Here is a 17,335-nt window from a genome sequence, read left to right as displayed (position 1 = left end):
TTCAGCCTCACCCAGCCCGTGTGCCGGCAGCAGCAACCACCCACTAAGTTCAGTTAACTTGTGCTATTGTCTCCCTTTAGTCCTGATCCCCGGGGAGTTGGAGCTCCATTCTTTCCACGGCCTGCCCAACCCCAAATGCCCGGGGTCAGGCGCTGGAAGCAGCACACCTCCCTATGTCAGAAATGGCCAGGCGGCCAAGACCCCTACACCCACGGCCCCAGAGGCTGCGGCAGCGGAGCGGAGAGGCTGGGGGGTGGGGCTGGGCGAGAGGGGCTACAAACTCCAACCCTTCAAGTGGTCTGGCAGGACCGGTAGGGGCTGGGAGTGAGCGCTTACCTGCCGGGGAAATGCACCGTCCTTCCCGATCTGGGCAGGGGCAGATGAAGCATCTTCCCCCGAGGCGCAGGCGGCCATTCACTGGGCGGGCACCCAAGGCCCCCCCCCCGGGACTCCTCTTGCTCAGCACCCGGCGGGGATCCGAAAAAGATACGAACCGCTGGGGACTCCAGGGCCAGGAAGCAAGCCCTAGTCGGCCAGGCGCTCCTTTTTCTCCCCACCTCCCGGGCTCGTACTCAACCGCTCCAGCTTCATTTAAAGCGACAGAGCCCCATTTCCCCGCTGCTGACTTCTGTCCCCAGCCCCGGCGATGCAGGCTGCGAGCGGGCTCTTTAACGCCCAGAGCAGGTAGACAAAGAGCCACCGCAGCCTTGGCGGTTCTGGTGGCCTCCGAGGCCAGAAGGTGCTGATGAAGGAAGGGGGTCTCCATCCACCTGGTTTGCTCCCGAGTTAACCCCTGGGGTGCCAACTGCTGACCTATAAGAAGCGGGTCTGAGCACAAGGCATTTCCAGGTTTCCTGGGCTGGGAATAGATGTGCACCCTGTGGGGTCCTGCGCTGAAACCTCCCCAAACAGGGTTCCCATACAGCCTCTTCCTGGCCCCTTGCAGAGCTTTTAGAAATGAGTCAAAATCAGACTATGGGATTTGGACCCCAAACTAGCTCTGTGGGGTTGTGGCCCAGGAGCCAGCCTGGGGGTTCCTGTCACCAGCGGTTGGCTCGGGACCAGTCAGTCTACATAGGGAGACATAGGCTGGAGGGGTGCCCAAAGATCTGGGGGAGGGGAGAGCAGGGTGGTGGTAGGTTTTTGACATTTCCCCAGCATCCAGGAGACCACAGGTTAGGAAAGAGATATACACTTGCCCCCTCCCAGATTGGGGTGTGGGGGTCCAGGGGCAGCGAAGGCAGGTCACATTGCACAAAAGTCTAAGGTCCACCAAGCCCACCCACTGGCATCGAGTGGTTTATTTGGGTGTCATGCTATATAGGGTTTCCAAAACTGTCCATCTTTACCAGAGAGCCTCATTTTTCTCCCTTGGAGAGGCTAGTGGGTTTGAGCCACTGACCTCCCAGTTAGCAGTCCAGCACCTAACCCACAACCCCAACAGGGCTCCTTGGGTGGCAGTAAGAGATTCTGTCAATGGATTAGGAAGAAAAGGATCCCAAGATAGGGAGGTTTTAGTGTAGTATTAAAAAAAAAAGGTAATTTGATCTCCCTTTGGCCCCATTTTAAATGTGTTCTAGTGTCTATCTTTTCTACTTTCTCTTCAGTTGAGATTTTTCTGTTTATTTTTTCAGTGTTGTTAGTGTTTTGGGGGTGGGTTATGTTTTTCTGTATATGAAATTTAGGATAGGTAAATCTATTGAGATAGGACCTGGTTTAATGGTTTCCTGGGGTTTGGCAGGGAGGTTGGAGACAAATGGGAGCTAATAACAAGCAGTTCAAAGAAGAAGAAAATGTTCTAAAGTTGGTTGTGGTAAAATGACTGTACCACTCTTCCTGACGTGACTGAACCATTGAATTGTATGTGTGGATTATGTGCCGCCAATAAAGTTTTAAAAGTTCTAAAACTGATTGTGATGACGACTGTACAATTCTTAATATGATTGAACTATTAATTGTATATGTGAATTAGATGTCAGTAAATTTTCAATTAAGTTTGAAAAATTTTTTTTAAAAGGAGGAAAATCTTACATTTGAGCTGAAAATGTAAAACAAAAAATGTAAAACAAAAAAAGCGGGGAGGGGTCCTGTTGCAACTCCTCCCTTGGGGTCCTCTGCCCTCAAACTCTTCCCAGTAAGGTAACTCTTGTCTCAAAGAGAAATGAGACAGCTGACAAGAGTACAGGGGGCTCCTTACTCCTTGGCTTCTCCCAGTCCTCACCCCTGGGCTCCCAGAGGGCTGAGAGGTAGGTGGTGGGGTCCCACTCTCATCGTGAACTGGGAAGATTGTTTTTTAGAAAAGGGCAGATTCTATTTGTAAAACAAGAGCCACAGGATTTATTTTAAAAACCTCTCAAAGTACTGACCTCAGAGGAGGGCGAATCACAGAGCAGCAAAATCCAAACTGGCCTACGGTTTTGGTGTTTGGGTAGCTAGATGTAACCAGGCCACACACGGAGATGCTGGCCACAGGTGGTCTTCTGCTTGGCGTGTCATCTCATTCCCTTTAGTTTTCCATTCCTTGGCCTTCACACGTGGTGAAGGAGAGCCACGCGGTCCTTGAAAGCACCAGCTGCCTCCCTTGGGGAGGGCCCGATGGGGCTGAGTCCAAGGAACGGCCTCTCTCCTTGAAGGCTATCTCAGCTCTAGGCCGCTAGGTCCAGTGCCACTGACCTGGGGCTGCAGCTGCAGAAAAGTAAGGCAGCTGGCAAGTGGGACAGAAGATTCTGCCTCGGGGTCCCTGAATGGTCTGGATGAGGGGTTGGTGGTGGGCTTTGTTTCTGACGGTAGCTATCAGGACCAAGTGTTCCCAAATATACTTTGAAATCAAAGGAGAGTAGAAAGCTCAATGATCCTAGCTCCCGTCCCCGAGGCTCCCAGCTAGCCCAGACAGTTTTACTCCCCTTACTGTCTGAGCACAAAGGTGTATCCACAGAGAAGCGTGCCCTGTCCCAACCGCTGACAGCCACCTCTTAGAGAATATACCTTATCAGCCAAATTGCAAATCAAGCTCGGTAATCTTTCACTTCAAACATCCATGCTACATTAAAATTACAACTGCGCCTTCCTTGTTTTCAGTGACGAACACTGGTCTCTATGTGCTCCAAGTCACCTTCCACTTCGGTGTGCCTACTCCCACCCCCTTCAAGTGGTGCCCAGGGCATGTGCCCCACCTGCCATACCTTAGATACCAGAAGTGTGGGGGAAACCCAGGACCTGTTCAATCCATTTCCCACGGACGTTCTGCAGGGCCTTGGAATGCCTGAGTGGTTTGGAAGGTAAGAGTTAAGAAAGAGGCACAAGGTCCCAGTGCCAGCAGAGCAGCTCTGAGGAAAAAACAAGGGCCGTTTCTCTCGCTCTCATGGACTCTGTCTCTGCCCTGGTTGGTGTGCCCGGACCAAACCGTGTCCTGATCTTTTTCCTGGTAACCTTCCCTGGCGTTCCGGCCTCCCTGCCTTCCCCCAGCCAGGTTAGCACAACCAGTGCTTAGGCGTGAGTCTGTTCAGGCAGCTGTGTGGGAGCTGGCCAGGTCATCTGGGGAACAGCTTAGAATGGTTCACCAGAAGGGATTCTCTTTAGCCTCAGCCAGCATGGGACGCTAGAGGAATGTCACCAGCAGGCAGTGACGGATTACCCAATAAGTAAGGTAAGCACAGGCTTATTTATGCTTACTTCCTAGAGGGAAGGATTTCATAGTTTTCCACCACAATAAAGATTCTGCTCCTAGGCATGGCTGGCTTCTGTCTGTTCTAAGGCCACTGGCCTTTCCTGCAGAATCAAAGCCTTTCTTTGAATCTGCAACCCCAGACAGGGATGGAGTTGCCCAGGAAGAAAGGTAAACCCATATGAATCTGCCCACTACGGATTAGTAAGCGAGCACAAATAAACTCTTGCTCACCTTGCTTCTTGGGTAAAGCGACCCCTGCTAACAAGGGGTGTTTTACTCCAGGTCAAGCTGTGGTTTTCAGTAAGGTGTGCTTCTTTGCAGTTTGGGGAACAGAGGCCTGTCCTGGATGCTCTCTCTGTCCCCTCCCACTCACCCACTGTCTTCCTCCCCAGCCGGGCTGTTATGAATTGTGTTCTCCAGAATTAGGTGCTGTCAACCCTAACATCCATACCTGTAGAGGAGCCCTAGAGGAACAATGGTTAAAGTGCCAGCCGCTCCTCGGGGGAAAGCCGTGGCTGACGGCTTCCATCAAGAGGCCAGCTTTGGAAAGGATGGATGGGGGCAGTTCTACTTTGTCCTCCGGGGTCGCTACCAATGGGAATCAACTCAGTGGCAGGGGGTTGGGTCTACACCTGTGGAAGGAGCCTTGGTGACACGTGGCTAAAGCGCTCAGCTGCTAACCCCAAAAATAGTGGTTCAAGCCCGCCAGCCAGCTGCTGCCTAGGGAATGGGTGTGGCAATCAGCTTCCCCACCGATTTGAAAGATTACAGCCTTGGAGACCCTAGGAGGCAGCTCCACTCTGCCCTGCAGGGTCGCTACGAGTCAGAATCCACTCCAAGGGAATGGGTGTGGGCTGGCTGGTTTGTTAAATGTCTGTAGCTATAATACCATGAGGAGCTCTGAGGGCTTAGCGGTTGGTTATGTGTTGGGCTGCCCATCCAAAGGTCCACAGTTTGAAACCACCAGCTGCCTCCTGTCAACAGGCACCGTCTCGGGAACCCACAGGGGCAGTTCTACCCTGTCCTATTGGGTCACTATGAGTCGGCACAGACTTGATGGCAGTGAGTTTTTTCGTATAATCCCATCTGGGAATAGGGTCTTCTTCGTTGGGCTAAATGAGGCCATGTCTGTGTAGGGTGGGTTTTAAGATAAACACTTTTGAGGGCTACAAAGAATAGATGAAGCCCAGGACAAGGAAGGGAATGCCAGGCCCCACGAAGACCGCCATGAAACCTGGGCACAGAAGCTGAGAAGACACAAGGAGCCTCCCCTCTGGAGATGCCGGCATCTAGCATTTCTGTTGATTAAACCACCCACTTGTAGTGTTTCTTATAACAGCAGCACCTGGTGACCAAGACAGAATAATCGTAAGATATATGAATAAATACAAAATCACGGGGTGAGTAATAATTAATAGAACAAATGATAGCTGGCAGCTCTGCTCAGGAGAGGGGCTCTCAGCTTTGGAGGTCCCCAAAAGGAGGGTTCTGGGCTAGATCATCTCTCAACCCTCTCCTCCTCAGGCTGGTTTCTGAGCTGCCAGAGCTTGCTAGGATCTTGTTTCCCTCCACATGCCCCTCCTTCTTGGGTAGTGTTTGCCCTCCTGCTTGGTGAAGGCAAGGGTGGGCTTCTTTACAGGGGGAGCTGCAAGTTTGGCTCCTTAAACAAACAGCGTGCAAATGAGTATGCTTTTTCCCAAAGCACTTTGGGCAACTGGGCAGCAGCCCCGAAGGCAGGCTGTCAGCAGGCACAGCTCTTGCGCTGAGGAGGCCCCCGCCCTCACCATCCCGGGGGCCTGACACGGGTGTGGGGGCAGGGTCCCAGGCAGCATGGCCTTCGTCTGCGGCAGAAGGGGGTGAGGACAGCCAAGGCACTCACAGTGCAGCGGGGTGGCACCTGCTGAAAGGGAGCTGGCTGGGCGTCAGGCCCTGGTCCAGCAAGAGGGCAGCCAAGGATGGGGTGAGGAAAAAGGCGCCTCTATCTCCGAGAGCCTTTTCTGTGCTCTGTCTCTTCACGGAGCGCTCGGGGCCATGATCTCATTCGCCTGCCTCGCTCGCGCACCTGCACAGGAGCTCTTTTCAAGGGGGAAACTGAGACCCTGGAAGGCCGAAAAACACCCGGAGCAGAGGACTGAGCCTGGATGCTGGCGCTTCTCAAGCTCCCTCAGCCAGATCCCTGCCACCCACTCCTGCAGCTCGGAGGGCTCTTGGGAAGCCCCCCTGCTCTGTCCCAGTGGGGTTATCAAGGTACTCCCCAGTAGACCATTGTTCTGACCATGGGTGCAGGACTGTGCGGGGCCAGGATTACCCTCAGTGGCCTTTAACACCTGTGTCCCTCCCAGGGTCCCTTTCTGTGCCATTGTGACTACATACATGGCCTTGCCCTGTGCCCGACATGATCCGGGCTTACACTCTAGTGTCCAGTCCAAGGTCTCCCACTGTGGATCCTAACATCCCTGGGGTGGGGGTCGGGGGCAGCAGTGCTGGAACAACCCCAAACCCAAACTTCCAGCCGTAGAGTCAACCAAAGCAGAACTGGGGGCACAGAAACAAACCCCTTCACTTTGTCCTGGATGACGGGTTATAAGACACACATTTGTACTTGCCAGGGGTGTGCCGAGTAATTTTTTTTTAAAGGGGCAGTAGGCCAAATAAGTTTGGGATTACATGCTCTAGAGCAGTGGTTCTCAACTGTCCTAATGCCAAGGCCCTTTAACACAGTTCCTCATGTTGTGGTGACCCCCCCAACCCTAAGATTATTTTTGTTGCTACTTTATAACTGTCATTTTGTCACTGTTATGAATCAGGCGACCCCTGTGAAAGGGTCGTTCGACCCCCAAAGGGGTCACGACCCACTGGTTGAGAACTGCTGCTCTAGTTAGTGATTTACCCTCCCTTTCCGCACTGACTCTGGGAGCCTTGAAAAAAAACAAAGATTCTTATTGTGGTGATGATGGTACAAGTCTTCCTGATGTGACCGGACCACTGAATTGTACAAGTGAATTATATGCTGATAAAACTGTGGGGGGGTGGGATTCTTTCTGTAAATCTTCGCTCAACTTTTTACAGTAGTGGACTCATACAGGGGACAAAGAGGTTCTGAAAGCTTTGTGGAAAATTTAAATGATTCCCTTCATGCCATTTCTCCTTTGCATTTGCCCATTTGTTGGTTGACTAATTTCACCCAGCAGGTTGGCTCTGGCCCGGACATCTAGCAGATGCCCACAGACTGTGCCCGAGAGGTTCCGAGTGTCCCCGATACGAGACGGATCTCAAAGGCTGACGGAGTTCTGTAAACGAGGTAGGAACGAAGAGAGAGACATGCAAGGTGGTTCCATGTGTTCTGAGTCCCTGTGCCACCTACCTAGCGATTTCTGGGTTTTCCCATGGCACCTGTCTGGGGCCTGAGCACACCCTAGTCAGCCTTGGGAATGAGGAGACCAGAGGCAGGAGGATGTCTGTCTATCTGCCTTTTCTTTGGAATACAGTCATCTCTCCTTCCCGTCAGGGATGAGGTGGTCTAATTCTGCAGTGGGAAGAGCAACTGACAGGGAACCAAGTCCCTGTGGGCGAAAGCAGGACCTGCTGGCGCTGTGGGCCAGGTGGGTGTTTCGAACTCACGCCACTCTATGGGAGAAGAGACACAAACGGCCTCCAGGTCTGTCAATCAACCCAGTGCACCCTCGAAGCATCGGTTTCCAGAACGCCTTCACATCTACGAGCGATTTGGTCCTGCCCTAAGGACCTAAGGTTAGGCAGCTACCAGCCTACTTGCCTTGGGATGTTAAAACCCAAAAGGGGTATGAGTTACAGAATGTAAAGCTGATGCCTGGCTCCCCAGACCTTGACCCAACTCACAGTAAAAAGGGAAAAGCAAAGTATGCCTGGTGTTTGACCCCGGTGAGCATCCCTCCTCTCCCGACCCAGTGAGGCTGCTACCTTTCCTCACTGGCTCCCAGCCCTTCCTGCAGGGGCTACCAAGGAGTCTGGAACGGACCCGGTTCCTGCGGTCAGGCTCCAGATGTCTCAGTCGAAAAGGATCCCGGAGATCCCAGGTCCTTCATCTCCACAGAGAAGGAATGTAGGGCTTAGGACCAGGGACTGACTTGCTCAAGCCCACGCCACAGAAGCGGGCTCCCGAGTCCTGGGTGAGCGTTTTTTTCCATGACTCGATGCCGCCTGTTCTTGTCAGTTCCTGCCTGGGGCTCAGACATATTTCAAGTTTTCAAGGGGGAGTGGGGGGTGGGGGGAGGCTTGACGGGGGGCACTGGGGCTGGTGGCTGCCCAGAGGAGTGTTTCAAAGCTTGGCCCTCACCCCAGCTGAGCCTTCTCTGACATGGCAAATGAGCCAGCTGGAGGAAGGGTCCTGCTCCCAGCTGTGTTACTGCTCAGCAAATATTTATACAACCTCTGCGGAGGCCTGCCTTTCCCACCACCCCCACAGCGCTGGGGGGAGGGAGAGCCCCCAGGAGATCGTACACAGTGTGCGGCCATCACAACGCTACTGGCTGTCACCTCATGGCAGAGTCATTCACTGTCCCTCCCATCGGCTGTGACTTGTAGGGTTACCACTGGCAGGTTCTGAGACACAGCATCAGGCCTTTCTTTTGTCCTGGCTCATCTTAGTCCGGAAGCTCCGCTGTAACCCACTGAGCTCTGGAGGAACCGTGTGCCCCACGGGCAGACCGGCGGTGGCTGCACCCGGGGTGCACTGGCTGAAAACGGAATCACTCTCCGGCTGAGGCCAGCATTGCACTCCGGAGCCACCAAGGTGTAATGGCCTCCTCCCACCAGGCCAATCTCCCAGCCTCTGTGTGGGTCTGAGGACACGAAACAGTGGAGGCTGGAAAGGAGGCTGGGGGATACGCTGTGCCTAAATCACTGTAGCAGGCTCCTTCCTGACCTCACGCCTCCCCATGGTCTCGTCTCCGCACAGTGGCCAGACTGGCACCCTTCAGACACTTCAGGCTGCGTCTGCAGCCCAGCAATGGCTTCGCCTCCTGCTGAGAAGTCAGCAGCATCCCCAGGGTGCACAAGGTCCTCCAGTCTCAGGCTCTCAGGAGTCTAACTGACACCAGACATTACTTCTGATGGCTCTCCTTCTCTGTGCTGGCCGTCAGCCATGCTGGCCCATTCTTGCCTCAGGGCCTTTGCACATGCTCTGACGGCCTGGAGAGGGCTCTAGCTCACTATCTGTACAGCTGACGAGAGAAGCCTTTCCTGACTACTTTTCCTCCAATACCAGGCTCCCACTCCGTCACTGCTCTCCACCTCAGACTCAGCTTTCATTTTTCATAGTCTTTCTCATAGAGTTACAGTCTTGGAAACCCACAGGGGCAGTTCTACTCTGTCTTACGGGGTTGTTTTGAGTCGGAATCGACTCAATGGCAGTGAGTTCGCCTTTTTTTTTTTAACACAGTTTTATTGGCATATAAATCACATGTCAAATAATTCAACAGTTCAATCATATGAAGAAGAGTTGCGTTGGTTTTTGGTTTTATGACCGATAGCAACTCTCAGCCTTTACTTGTTTATAAGCGTATGGTAAGAAGGATAACTTATTTTCTTCTCATGTATCCCAAAGATCTACTCTGTAAGAGACCCTCTGAAATATGAACTGAATACATGAATAATCATCATGAGGTGGGCCACTGTGATTATCTGTCCTTTCTCATAACGAGGCTGAAGCTCACAGAGACGAAGAACTTATCCAAGGTCACACAGATAGGAAGTGGCAGATGGAGAATTAAATCCAGGCCAGCCAGCATGTTTGGCTAGGCTCCGGAATGTTCTTTCTACATTGACACTGTGACTTCCAAGAGCAGGGAACTAACCAGAGGGGGAAAAGAGACGGATGAGATTGTATAGCCGCTGTCTCCTGGTCTTCAGGGCACCTGCTCAGAGCTGGGAAGGGTAAGATTCCTAGTGGGAACCTCTTGTGGGATGCTCTTTGGTCTGGAGGCCTGGCTAACCCAGGAATCAGATCATCTGGGGACAATGGCCACAGGGCAGGCAGCTGTGTCTGGGGCCTCGTTGCAGTGGCTTGCAGGGACAGTCCAAGGATAAGCTCTGTCCCTCACCTTCTAATAATAGTAGGAGGTCAGTAATCCTGGGACTCCCCCCACCCCCCGGCCACTGAAGTCCCACCACATCTGCCCACATGGCCAAGTATGTGTAGATAGTGTCATTCCTGCCTTTTGTCATCAAACTGACAGGGGCCAGGAGAGAAGCCAGACATTAAACGTCAAGAGGGCCAAGAGACTGAGAACAGTGACCAACGAGAGGAAAGGTCAGGGAGGGGGCTGCAAGAGGGCATGAAGTCAGGGAAAGACAGCAGGCACTGGGCCAGAGACTGGGCTCTGTCTCTCAAGCCGGTGGGGCCCGCAAAAAAGTAGGGACAGGCCACACGGTCACCCCTTTGGAGTCTCGCTGGTGCGGGGGTGCAGCGAGACTGGTTGAGGAGAAATGCTCGCTCCTGACGGCCACTCTCGAAGAGGGGGACAGGACCTGTAGTTAGCCTGGGGCCTGATGAACAGCAGGCCATGGTCCTTCACCTCTCAGTCACGTCCTGGCTGGCTGGCTGGGGCCTATAGACACCCCTGCACGCCGGCCAGACGTGCGTCCTCTGCCCATCGATCCTGTGTGCACACAGCCCCTTTGTGTCCAGCCACCCCTGATGCACATGCCCGGCTGGGCCTCCCACTGCATCCATCTGCCTCTCATCCCATCGTTGGTGAGTGCACCACGGACACACGGACTGTGCTCCTATAGTGCGTGCCCTGAGTCTGCTTCCCCTGCCTTCTCGCGCCGTGTCCCTGGCGTGCCTATTCATTGGATGTTGGTCTGTCACCGAGTAGCTGCGTCTGTCCCTTTGAACCTGACTCCTCTCTGACTGGTTTTCTAATCCAGACGCCGAGGCATCTGTCTCTGCTTGTCCCATTCCTGTCCCAACCTATGCTGCATGCGAGTCAGGTGTTCGCTGACTGACTCACAGCGCCCCTATGACCGACAGGAGAGCTGCCCTGAGCCGGCTATCCTCGCAGCCAGTGCTGGGTTGGAGCCCCTTGCTGCAGCCACTGTGTCAACCCTCCACCCGAGGGCTGTCTTCCTTTGTGCGGACCCTCGACTTCACTGAGCATGATGCCCTTCTCTAAGGCCTGTCCCTCCTGCTAACAGTTCGCAGGACTTGAGACGAAGGCTCGCCATCCTCGCTTCTAAGCAGCATTCTAGCTAAACTTCTTCCTACACGATTCCTTTGCATTCTTCGGGCGGTCCATGGTATCCCAACATTCTTTACTGAAACGAAGCCCTCCGCCACTGCGCCCATCCCAACACACAGCAACCCCCTGTAAGGTTTCTGAGATTCTAAGTCTGATGGGCTGGAACTGCTGGCATGTAGTGAGCAACCTACTGCCCGTCCACGAGTCCACCAGGAGTCCTTTAGTCAACAGATAGGCAGGGCCATTCAGTCCTGCTCCTCCCTGAGGTACCCTGAACACAGCGAGGCTCTGCTTAGCCCACTGGCCTTTCTTCAGCGGCGCTGAATGGTCTTTTGCTGCCTGGCCAGAGACATCTGAGAGCCCAGAGGCCAGAGCTGGTCCCTTGGGAACATCCTTAGACAGTTTAGCCTTTGAGCTCGAGAGAAACAAGGACGTGTATTCAGAGAGGCTTGGGTACCCCTCTGTCCTTGGCCAGCGCGCCTGGCTGTGGCCACTCTGTGGCTCCCCAAAGCTATATCTCATCCTAGAAGATGGAGAGATCACTTGGGGGCATTCTAGCAAGGGGGTGGGGAGGTCTCCAACAAGGATTCACTGGTCAGTCACCAGCTTGGTCTGAGAACTTACACAGCTAGGTGCTTAGAGGAGAAAGAGAGAGAGAAGACAGTCTCTGTGCTTGGGAAGCTCCTACTCCAGAGGCAAGCATGGGGCCCTGACCCCTAAATGTCCCCAGGCTGAGGGGGCACCCGGAACGCACACGGCAGAGAAAGCTTTGTGGCATGCACAGCAAGGCGATGCTCCGACCTATAAGATCACAGGGCGCAAACCAGAAGGCCAGGGCTGCTTCCTTAAGCTCTGAGATCCTGGCCAGTGAGCTGGAGAGTGGAGGTCCAATTTTCTCTCTTGAAAACTGGGAGGAAGGATGCCTAATTCACAGTGTCATCTAGATTCAAGAAGACACAAAGCAGGCCACAGTGGCCTGTGTGCCTCTGCCATAGAATCACAAACGCACAGGCTATCACAGGACAAGTTAGGCACATGACATCCAGGACGGCCCACAGGCCACTCAGGACAGGGTGGATCAGGCAGGCTTCCTAGGGGAGGGGCATTGGCAAGGATGCGCAGGCTGCTTCCCAGGCAGGAGCGTTCCCTTCTTCAGAGGATTGGAGGACCTCTGTAGCTTTGGTTTGCTAGGAGCCAGTCAAGAGAGGGGAGAAGGGGGCACGCTGACCCTTCCTAAGCACATACTACGTTCCAAGTGCACAGTCAAGACGATGCCAGCTCTCGGAAAGCCCCCGTGTGCAGAGTGGAACTGCTCCACTCCGTTTTCAAAGCTGTGCCCTGGCGGCAGCTGGTCATCAGGCCTCCCTTCTGAGGTACATGGGTAGATTCGAACCACCCGTTTGTAGTCCAGAGCTTGACCCTGGGTGCTAGCCAGGGGCTCCTGCCTAGTGTCTCATCCACTGTCTGCCATTCTCGCCTGACATTACTGTTCCCCACTCCGAATGGATCGACAGCTTTCCCAAAGTCCCAGAACTGGAACCCACACCCCATCTTGTTGGACTCCCAGACCTGTGCTCTTCCTGCAGTGTCAGACTGTATGGATTTCCAGGCTCCATCCAAGGCCAACTGGCTTGTTACAGGGCAGAAGGCTTGTGGGGAGAAGGGTAAAAGGAGGGTGGCCTGTGAGTGGGCAGACAGGTGGGCAGAGAGCTGGTGGGGAGAAGCAAACCCAGCTCAAAAGCTTCCTCCAACCCCTCGCCATCCTGCTCATCAACCCCATCTTCACGCTCAGTGAAAGTCGGAGGCTGGATTGTAGGTTACTAGGACACGGCAGAGGAGGGGCCTGAGTTGGCAGCAGTTGCCATAGCGACCAGCACACATCTAGCAGCCCCTCTGGAATACCTGGCTTAATCCCACCTGCTTCCATCCCTGAGGAGTTTGCAAAGACAGTGAGATACAGATGAACCCCATGGAGACCCACAAGCCCCTACCCCACTCTTTTGTCCCTCAAATGAAGGGCTGTCTTCAGAGCCAGGAACTCCCTCTCCAGCTGCCCCTTCCCACCCACTCCAGGCTCGCCCACCCACTCCAGGCGCTCTCGCTCGCGCTCTCTCTCTCTCTCTCTCTCCCTCCTCACCTCCCTTCTGTGTAACTGATGCTCTGTGTCCTGCTCAGGAGCTCTGAAGGCACTGGAGTCACACTCACTGTGGAAACCACCAGTGCTCCAAAGGAGAAAGATGGGCTCTCTGCTCCCGTAAAGAGTGACAGTCTCAGAGACCCACAGGGGCAGTGCCACCCTGCCCTACAAGGTTGCTATGAGTCGGCATTGACTCGATGGCCGAGAGCCTGGGTTTGAGTTTGAGCGTCTCACCTGAGACCCCTCTGCAGTCACTGTCCTGCTCATGCCGAGAGAGCTTCTGTAGCAGGTGGGGGTGGAGGGACTCCTCTCCACCCAGGAGGAACAGGCCACAAAGGCCAGGATTCCCTGGTCTCTATCAGTCGCTCGCACTCAGCCATGACTGGGAACCAGAGAACCAATGACCAAGCCTCCTCTGAAGTATATTCCAAGCAATCTCCCAGAAGCCCTCGGGGGTTCAGCCCCATTGCTTCCAGCAGTAGCCCGCCCATGAGCATCCCTTGTGCAAGCTTCCTTCCCTTGTCTGATTCACAGCCCCATCCCCATCAGTGCTTCCTGGGGGCCGTGGGGACTGAAGATGAGACCATTCTGATTTTGCATTAAGGCTTCTCCTAGCCCTTAGGAGGCCCCCTTCTTCCCAGCTGCAGGGACTCCGTCCTTCGCTCCCAAAGAAACCATTCATGGCCACGTAAGTCCTTATCTGGGGAGCCCGGCCTAAGACAGGGAGCGAGTCCCAGACGCTCTTTGCATGTAATCAACATGCATCTGAGTGCGGGACAGTCACAACAGGAGACCGGGCTTGTGTGTAATTAGCTGCACATGCTATATTACAATGAGGCACAATTACCCATTGTCCAGAGCCTCATTTGTCTTATGGGGGCACTGCATGAAGAGACAAAAATGGGTCAGGAGGAATCCACTTCCCTTGATAAACAACACAGCTTGTCATCCTCCCAGAGAAGACCGGAAGCCTCACTGCCAGGCTACCACGTACGTGAGGGCTATCACGTTCTCTCGGAGCATGGTATCATTTAGAATGCCCATGTGACAGCTTTGGCCCCATCAACTTGTAATGTCTGCCACCAGGCTAATCACAGGTAGCACTTACCGAGTACTAATTACATACAAGGATATCATGGTGGCGTTGTGATTATGCATGGGACTGTGAACCGCAAGGTCAGCAGTTCAAGTACACCAGCGACCCCTTGGGAGCAAGGTGAGGCTTTCTACTCTCGTAGAGTGACAGTCTTGAAAACCTTCAGGGGCAGCTCTACTCTGTCCTATGGGGTCACTATGAGAATCAACTCGATGGCAGGGAGTTTTGTTTATTTGTTTAACTGGACACCATAAGGCGAAGGTTATCAAAGCGGCATTAAAAAGGCAAAGCAAGGTCATTCCAAGAAAACAGGAATCACAGAGCATACTCAATGTCCTCATGGGCCAAGTCTCAGAAATCTCACTTGATCCTCTAGCAACCACACAGACCATCTGTTCCAGGAAGAGCCCGTCGAGTGAGATGAGAATAATATAACCCAAATCGCTAGCTTGTGACGCTTTTCAAAAACCAGCCACGTGTTCTTTCCCACTTGCCGCCCCAAAGAGAAATGAGCGGCTTTTGACTATGGAAGACGCAAGAGAGGCGAGACAGCTTGCTCTGTGCCACACCGCCACCTACGGAGACGCCGAGGATTGAACTCCTGGCCCTTGATTGGCCCAGCGCTCCCAGCTTGCACCACAGAGCAGGAGCAGTCAAGGCCACGGAGGTGAACCGGCAAGTCAACGCTGTCTTTATGAGAGGGCAAGGCCCCTGGTAACACAAATAGCTTACCCTTGGTATGAATCAAAGGTTGGTGGCTCCAGCCCACCCCGTGGCACCGTGGAAGAGAGGCCTGGGAATGAGTGCCTAAAAAGATGGCTGTTGCTAGGGGCACCAGGCAATTTCAACTCATGGGTGACCACAGCCCAGAGAACCCCAAGGAGCTCAGGCCTTCTCTGCAGCACCTGGTTGCCCAAAGTCAGAATCGTGTCCATGGCAATGGGTTTGATTTTAACGTGTGTGTGTGTGTGTGTGTGTGTGTGTGTGTGTGAGAATCAGGTGGGGGGTTACATTTCAGAGGAGCCCTGGTGGCATAGTGAGTTACCTGCTGGGCTGCTAATCCCCTGATCAACAGTTCAAAACCTCCAGCCACTCCACAGGAGAACGATGAGGCTGTCTGCTCCTGTAAAGTGTTTCGGTCTCGGAAACCCACAGGGACAGTTCTAGCCTATCCTAGAGGGTTGGCTACGCATGAGTCAGTGTTGAATCGATGGCAGTGCAGTTCAGATCATCCGTTTTCTATTCCACAGTTTAGATTACTTATCAAATTCCCCAAGAGCTTATCCTACATGCCATTCTGATTTCTTCTTCTCTCTTGGTGGGTTACTATCTTCCATTTACCCAAATGAATGCGGCTTCCATTTTCAAGGGGACAACTGTTCTCATGTACTTGGACCAGGCATCATGTCACCTATGGGGCTGGGGACCCAGCAGGCACTCTACTTCCCGTTTAGATCTGAAGCCCTTAAAGGGCAGACACTCCTTCCTGCACATGAAGACCAGGTCCTCCCCAGGAGGTCCTCTACCGCCCTCGGCCCCAGTCTCTATGTCCCATGGCCAGCCCAGGGCCAGAACAGTTAGGAAATTAGAGACCACAGGGTAAGAAGTGAGACAATGGTCCTCCCTGCCCATTCAAACCCACTAGGGCTCTCTAAACTTTGTGCAAACCTAGCACCACTGTAAGAAGACGCTGGTCCCTGAGGGCGGCTATGCTGGGCATCCTGGGGCCTCACTGTCGGACAGGACACCGGCTGAGCTGGAGAGCAGCGAAGGAGGCGGAGGCTGGGAAGTATTTAAATCTTGAGCTCACAAATTCTGGGAGCTCAGAGCCAGAGTGGGAGAAGGCAGAGGCCTGTAGTTTATTTTATTTGACATTTTTCAATGTCAGGACACTCCAGAGCCAAGGAGGTAACAAATCCCATCTGTTCTTGAGCTCCGAGCACAGTTCAAGAAGGCAGGCTGGGGAGGGAGCGGAGAGAGCGGAAACAGCCAGTCCCCTGCCCCCTCACACACAGAAGAGCAGGGAGCCACCTAAGGAGAGACAGGGCCACAGGACCCCCAGCATGGCAGGGGCTCCCCTCACACATGCTCTCAGAGCGCTTTGAAGATGGGGGCCTGCAGATCCTAAGGTCGGTGGACTGCTCTGGATCACAGTTCTGTCGGGCCTGCTGACCTCACAACCTTGGGTGGGCATGCAAATGATGTCCCTGGGGCTGGGGCACATGGCAGAACTGCTGCTGGCTAGCCTGGACGCTCCTGTCCACTCTGTGTCCCTGAGCTCAGACAGGCCACCCAGACGGCCGTGTACATGGAGAAACGGGGACATCAAGAGGTCCCCTCTGAGGAGGGAAGTGGGGGAGAGTCTTGAGGACACATGTGGTCCCATACCCGGCACTCACTCACCTCTGCTCACTGTCCCGCCCCCACTCCTCTCCCTGCTCTAGTGCTGAATGCCCAGGATGGGATGAGAGCCTGTGGGACTTATCTCCACACTGAAGTTCCAGACCTCCCTATTTTTAGAAACATAAATTCCTTTTCTCTTTTCAAGAAGTAAAAACGGCCCAAGCTGTCACCGAGAGAGTCAGGAGCCCACTTGAAGTTGTCTGCAGTGTCATGATTTGCTTGTCACCTGGGGGCAGGGCCAACTCCAGCGTCAGGCAAACAATCGGTCTGGGTGCCAAATCCTAAGAAGACCACTGACAAGTTGAGCCCTTCCAGAGGAGGGCGACCAGAGTTCCGTCCCGAGGGACCTGGAAACCAGCCCATTTGCAACAAAGCGCGGAACTCAGCTGCAGCGGCACTTGGGAAGGGGCGGGGGCAGGAGAAGAGAGTACCTGCAGTTCCACCCACACGCCTGGCTCTGTGGATGAAGACTTAGAGGTAGTCTAGTTGGCCAGGGTGATGGAAGTGGAATGCCCAGACAAGTTACTGAGACACAGATCGCTGCCGAAGACTTAGAAGCTGTCTCCTGAGTGAACCATCTTTGGAACGCAATAAGGGCTCCATCACTGGCCCTGAGCAAGGCCAAACGGAAAGCGGGCATCGATGGAGATCCTTGGGCTAGATGGCGGACGGAGGGGCACAGCAGCGCCAGGGAGCTTGAGAAAAATAAGCCTTCCGGGATAACAGAAAGCCTGTACTGGTCGGGTTGGAACAGTGTCTGGGATCTGCACATTTACAAAGCTCTTCTGGCCACACTAATGATAAGCTAGGGC

General features: G+C 53.9%; 1 protein-coding gene across 8 annotated transcripts in view; it reads right to left on the bottom strand.

Moving 5' to 3' along the window:
* NAV1 (neuron navigator 1) overlaps positions 1–17,335 on the bottom strand; it is a 286,217-nt gene that overhangs the window by 77,031 nt on the left and 191,851 nt on the right. Inside the window, exon 1 of one of the 8 annotated variants that reach the window (XM_075528825.1) lies at positions 337–498. The exons of the other annotated variants lie outside the window; for them this stretch is intronic. Within the exon in view, the coding sequence (XP_075384940.1) occupies positions 337–389 (53 nt within the window). The 5' untranslated portion in view covers positions 390–498. Of the gene's footprint in view, positions 1–336; positions 499–17,335 lie in introns of those variants that run through there. 8 annotated transcript variants of the gene reach the window in all.

Source organism: Tenrec ecaudatus, chromosome 1 (genome assembly GCF_050624435.1).
Source record: "Tenrec ecaudatus isolate mTenEca1 chromosome 1, mTenEca1.hap1, whole genome shotgun sequence".
In the NCBI taxonomy this organism is placed as follows: Eukaryota; Metazoa; Chordata; class Mammalia; order Afrosoricida; family Tenrecidae; genus Tenrec; species Tenrec ecaudatus.
This window is presented reverse-complemented; position numbering and strand designations above follow the sequence as displayed.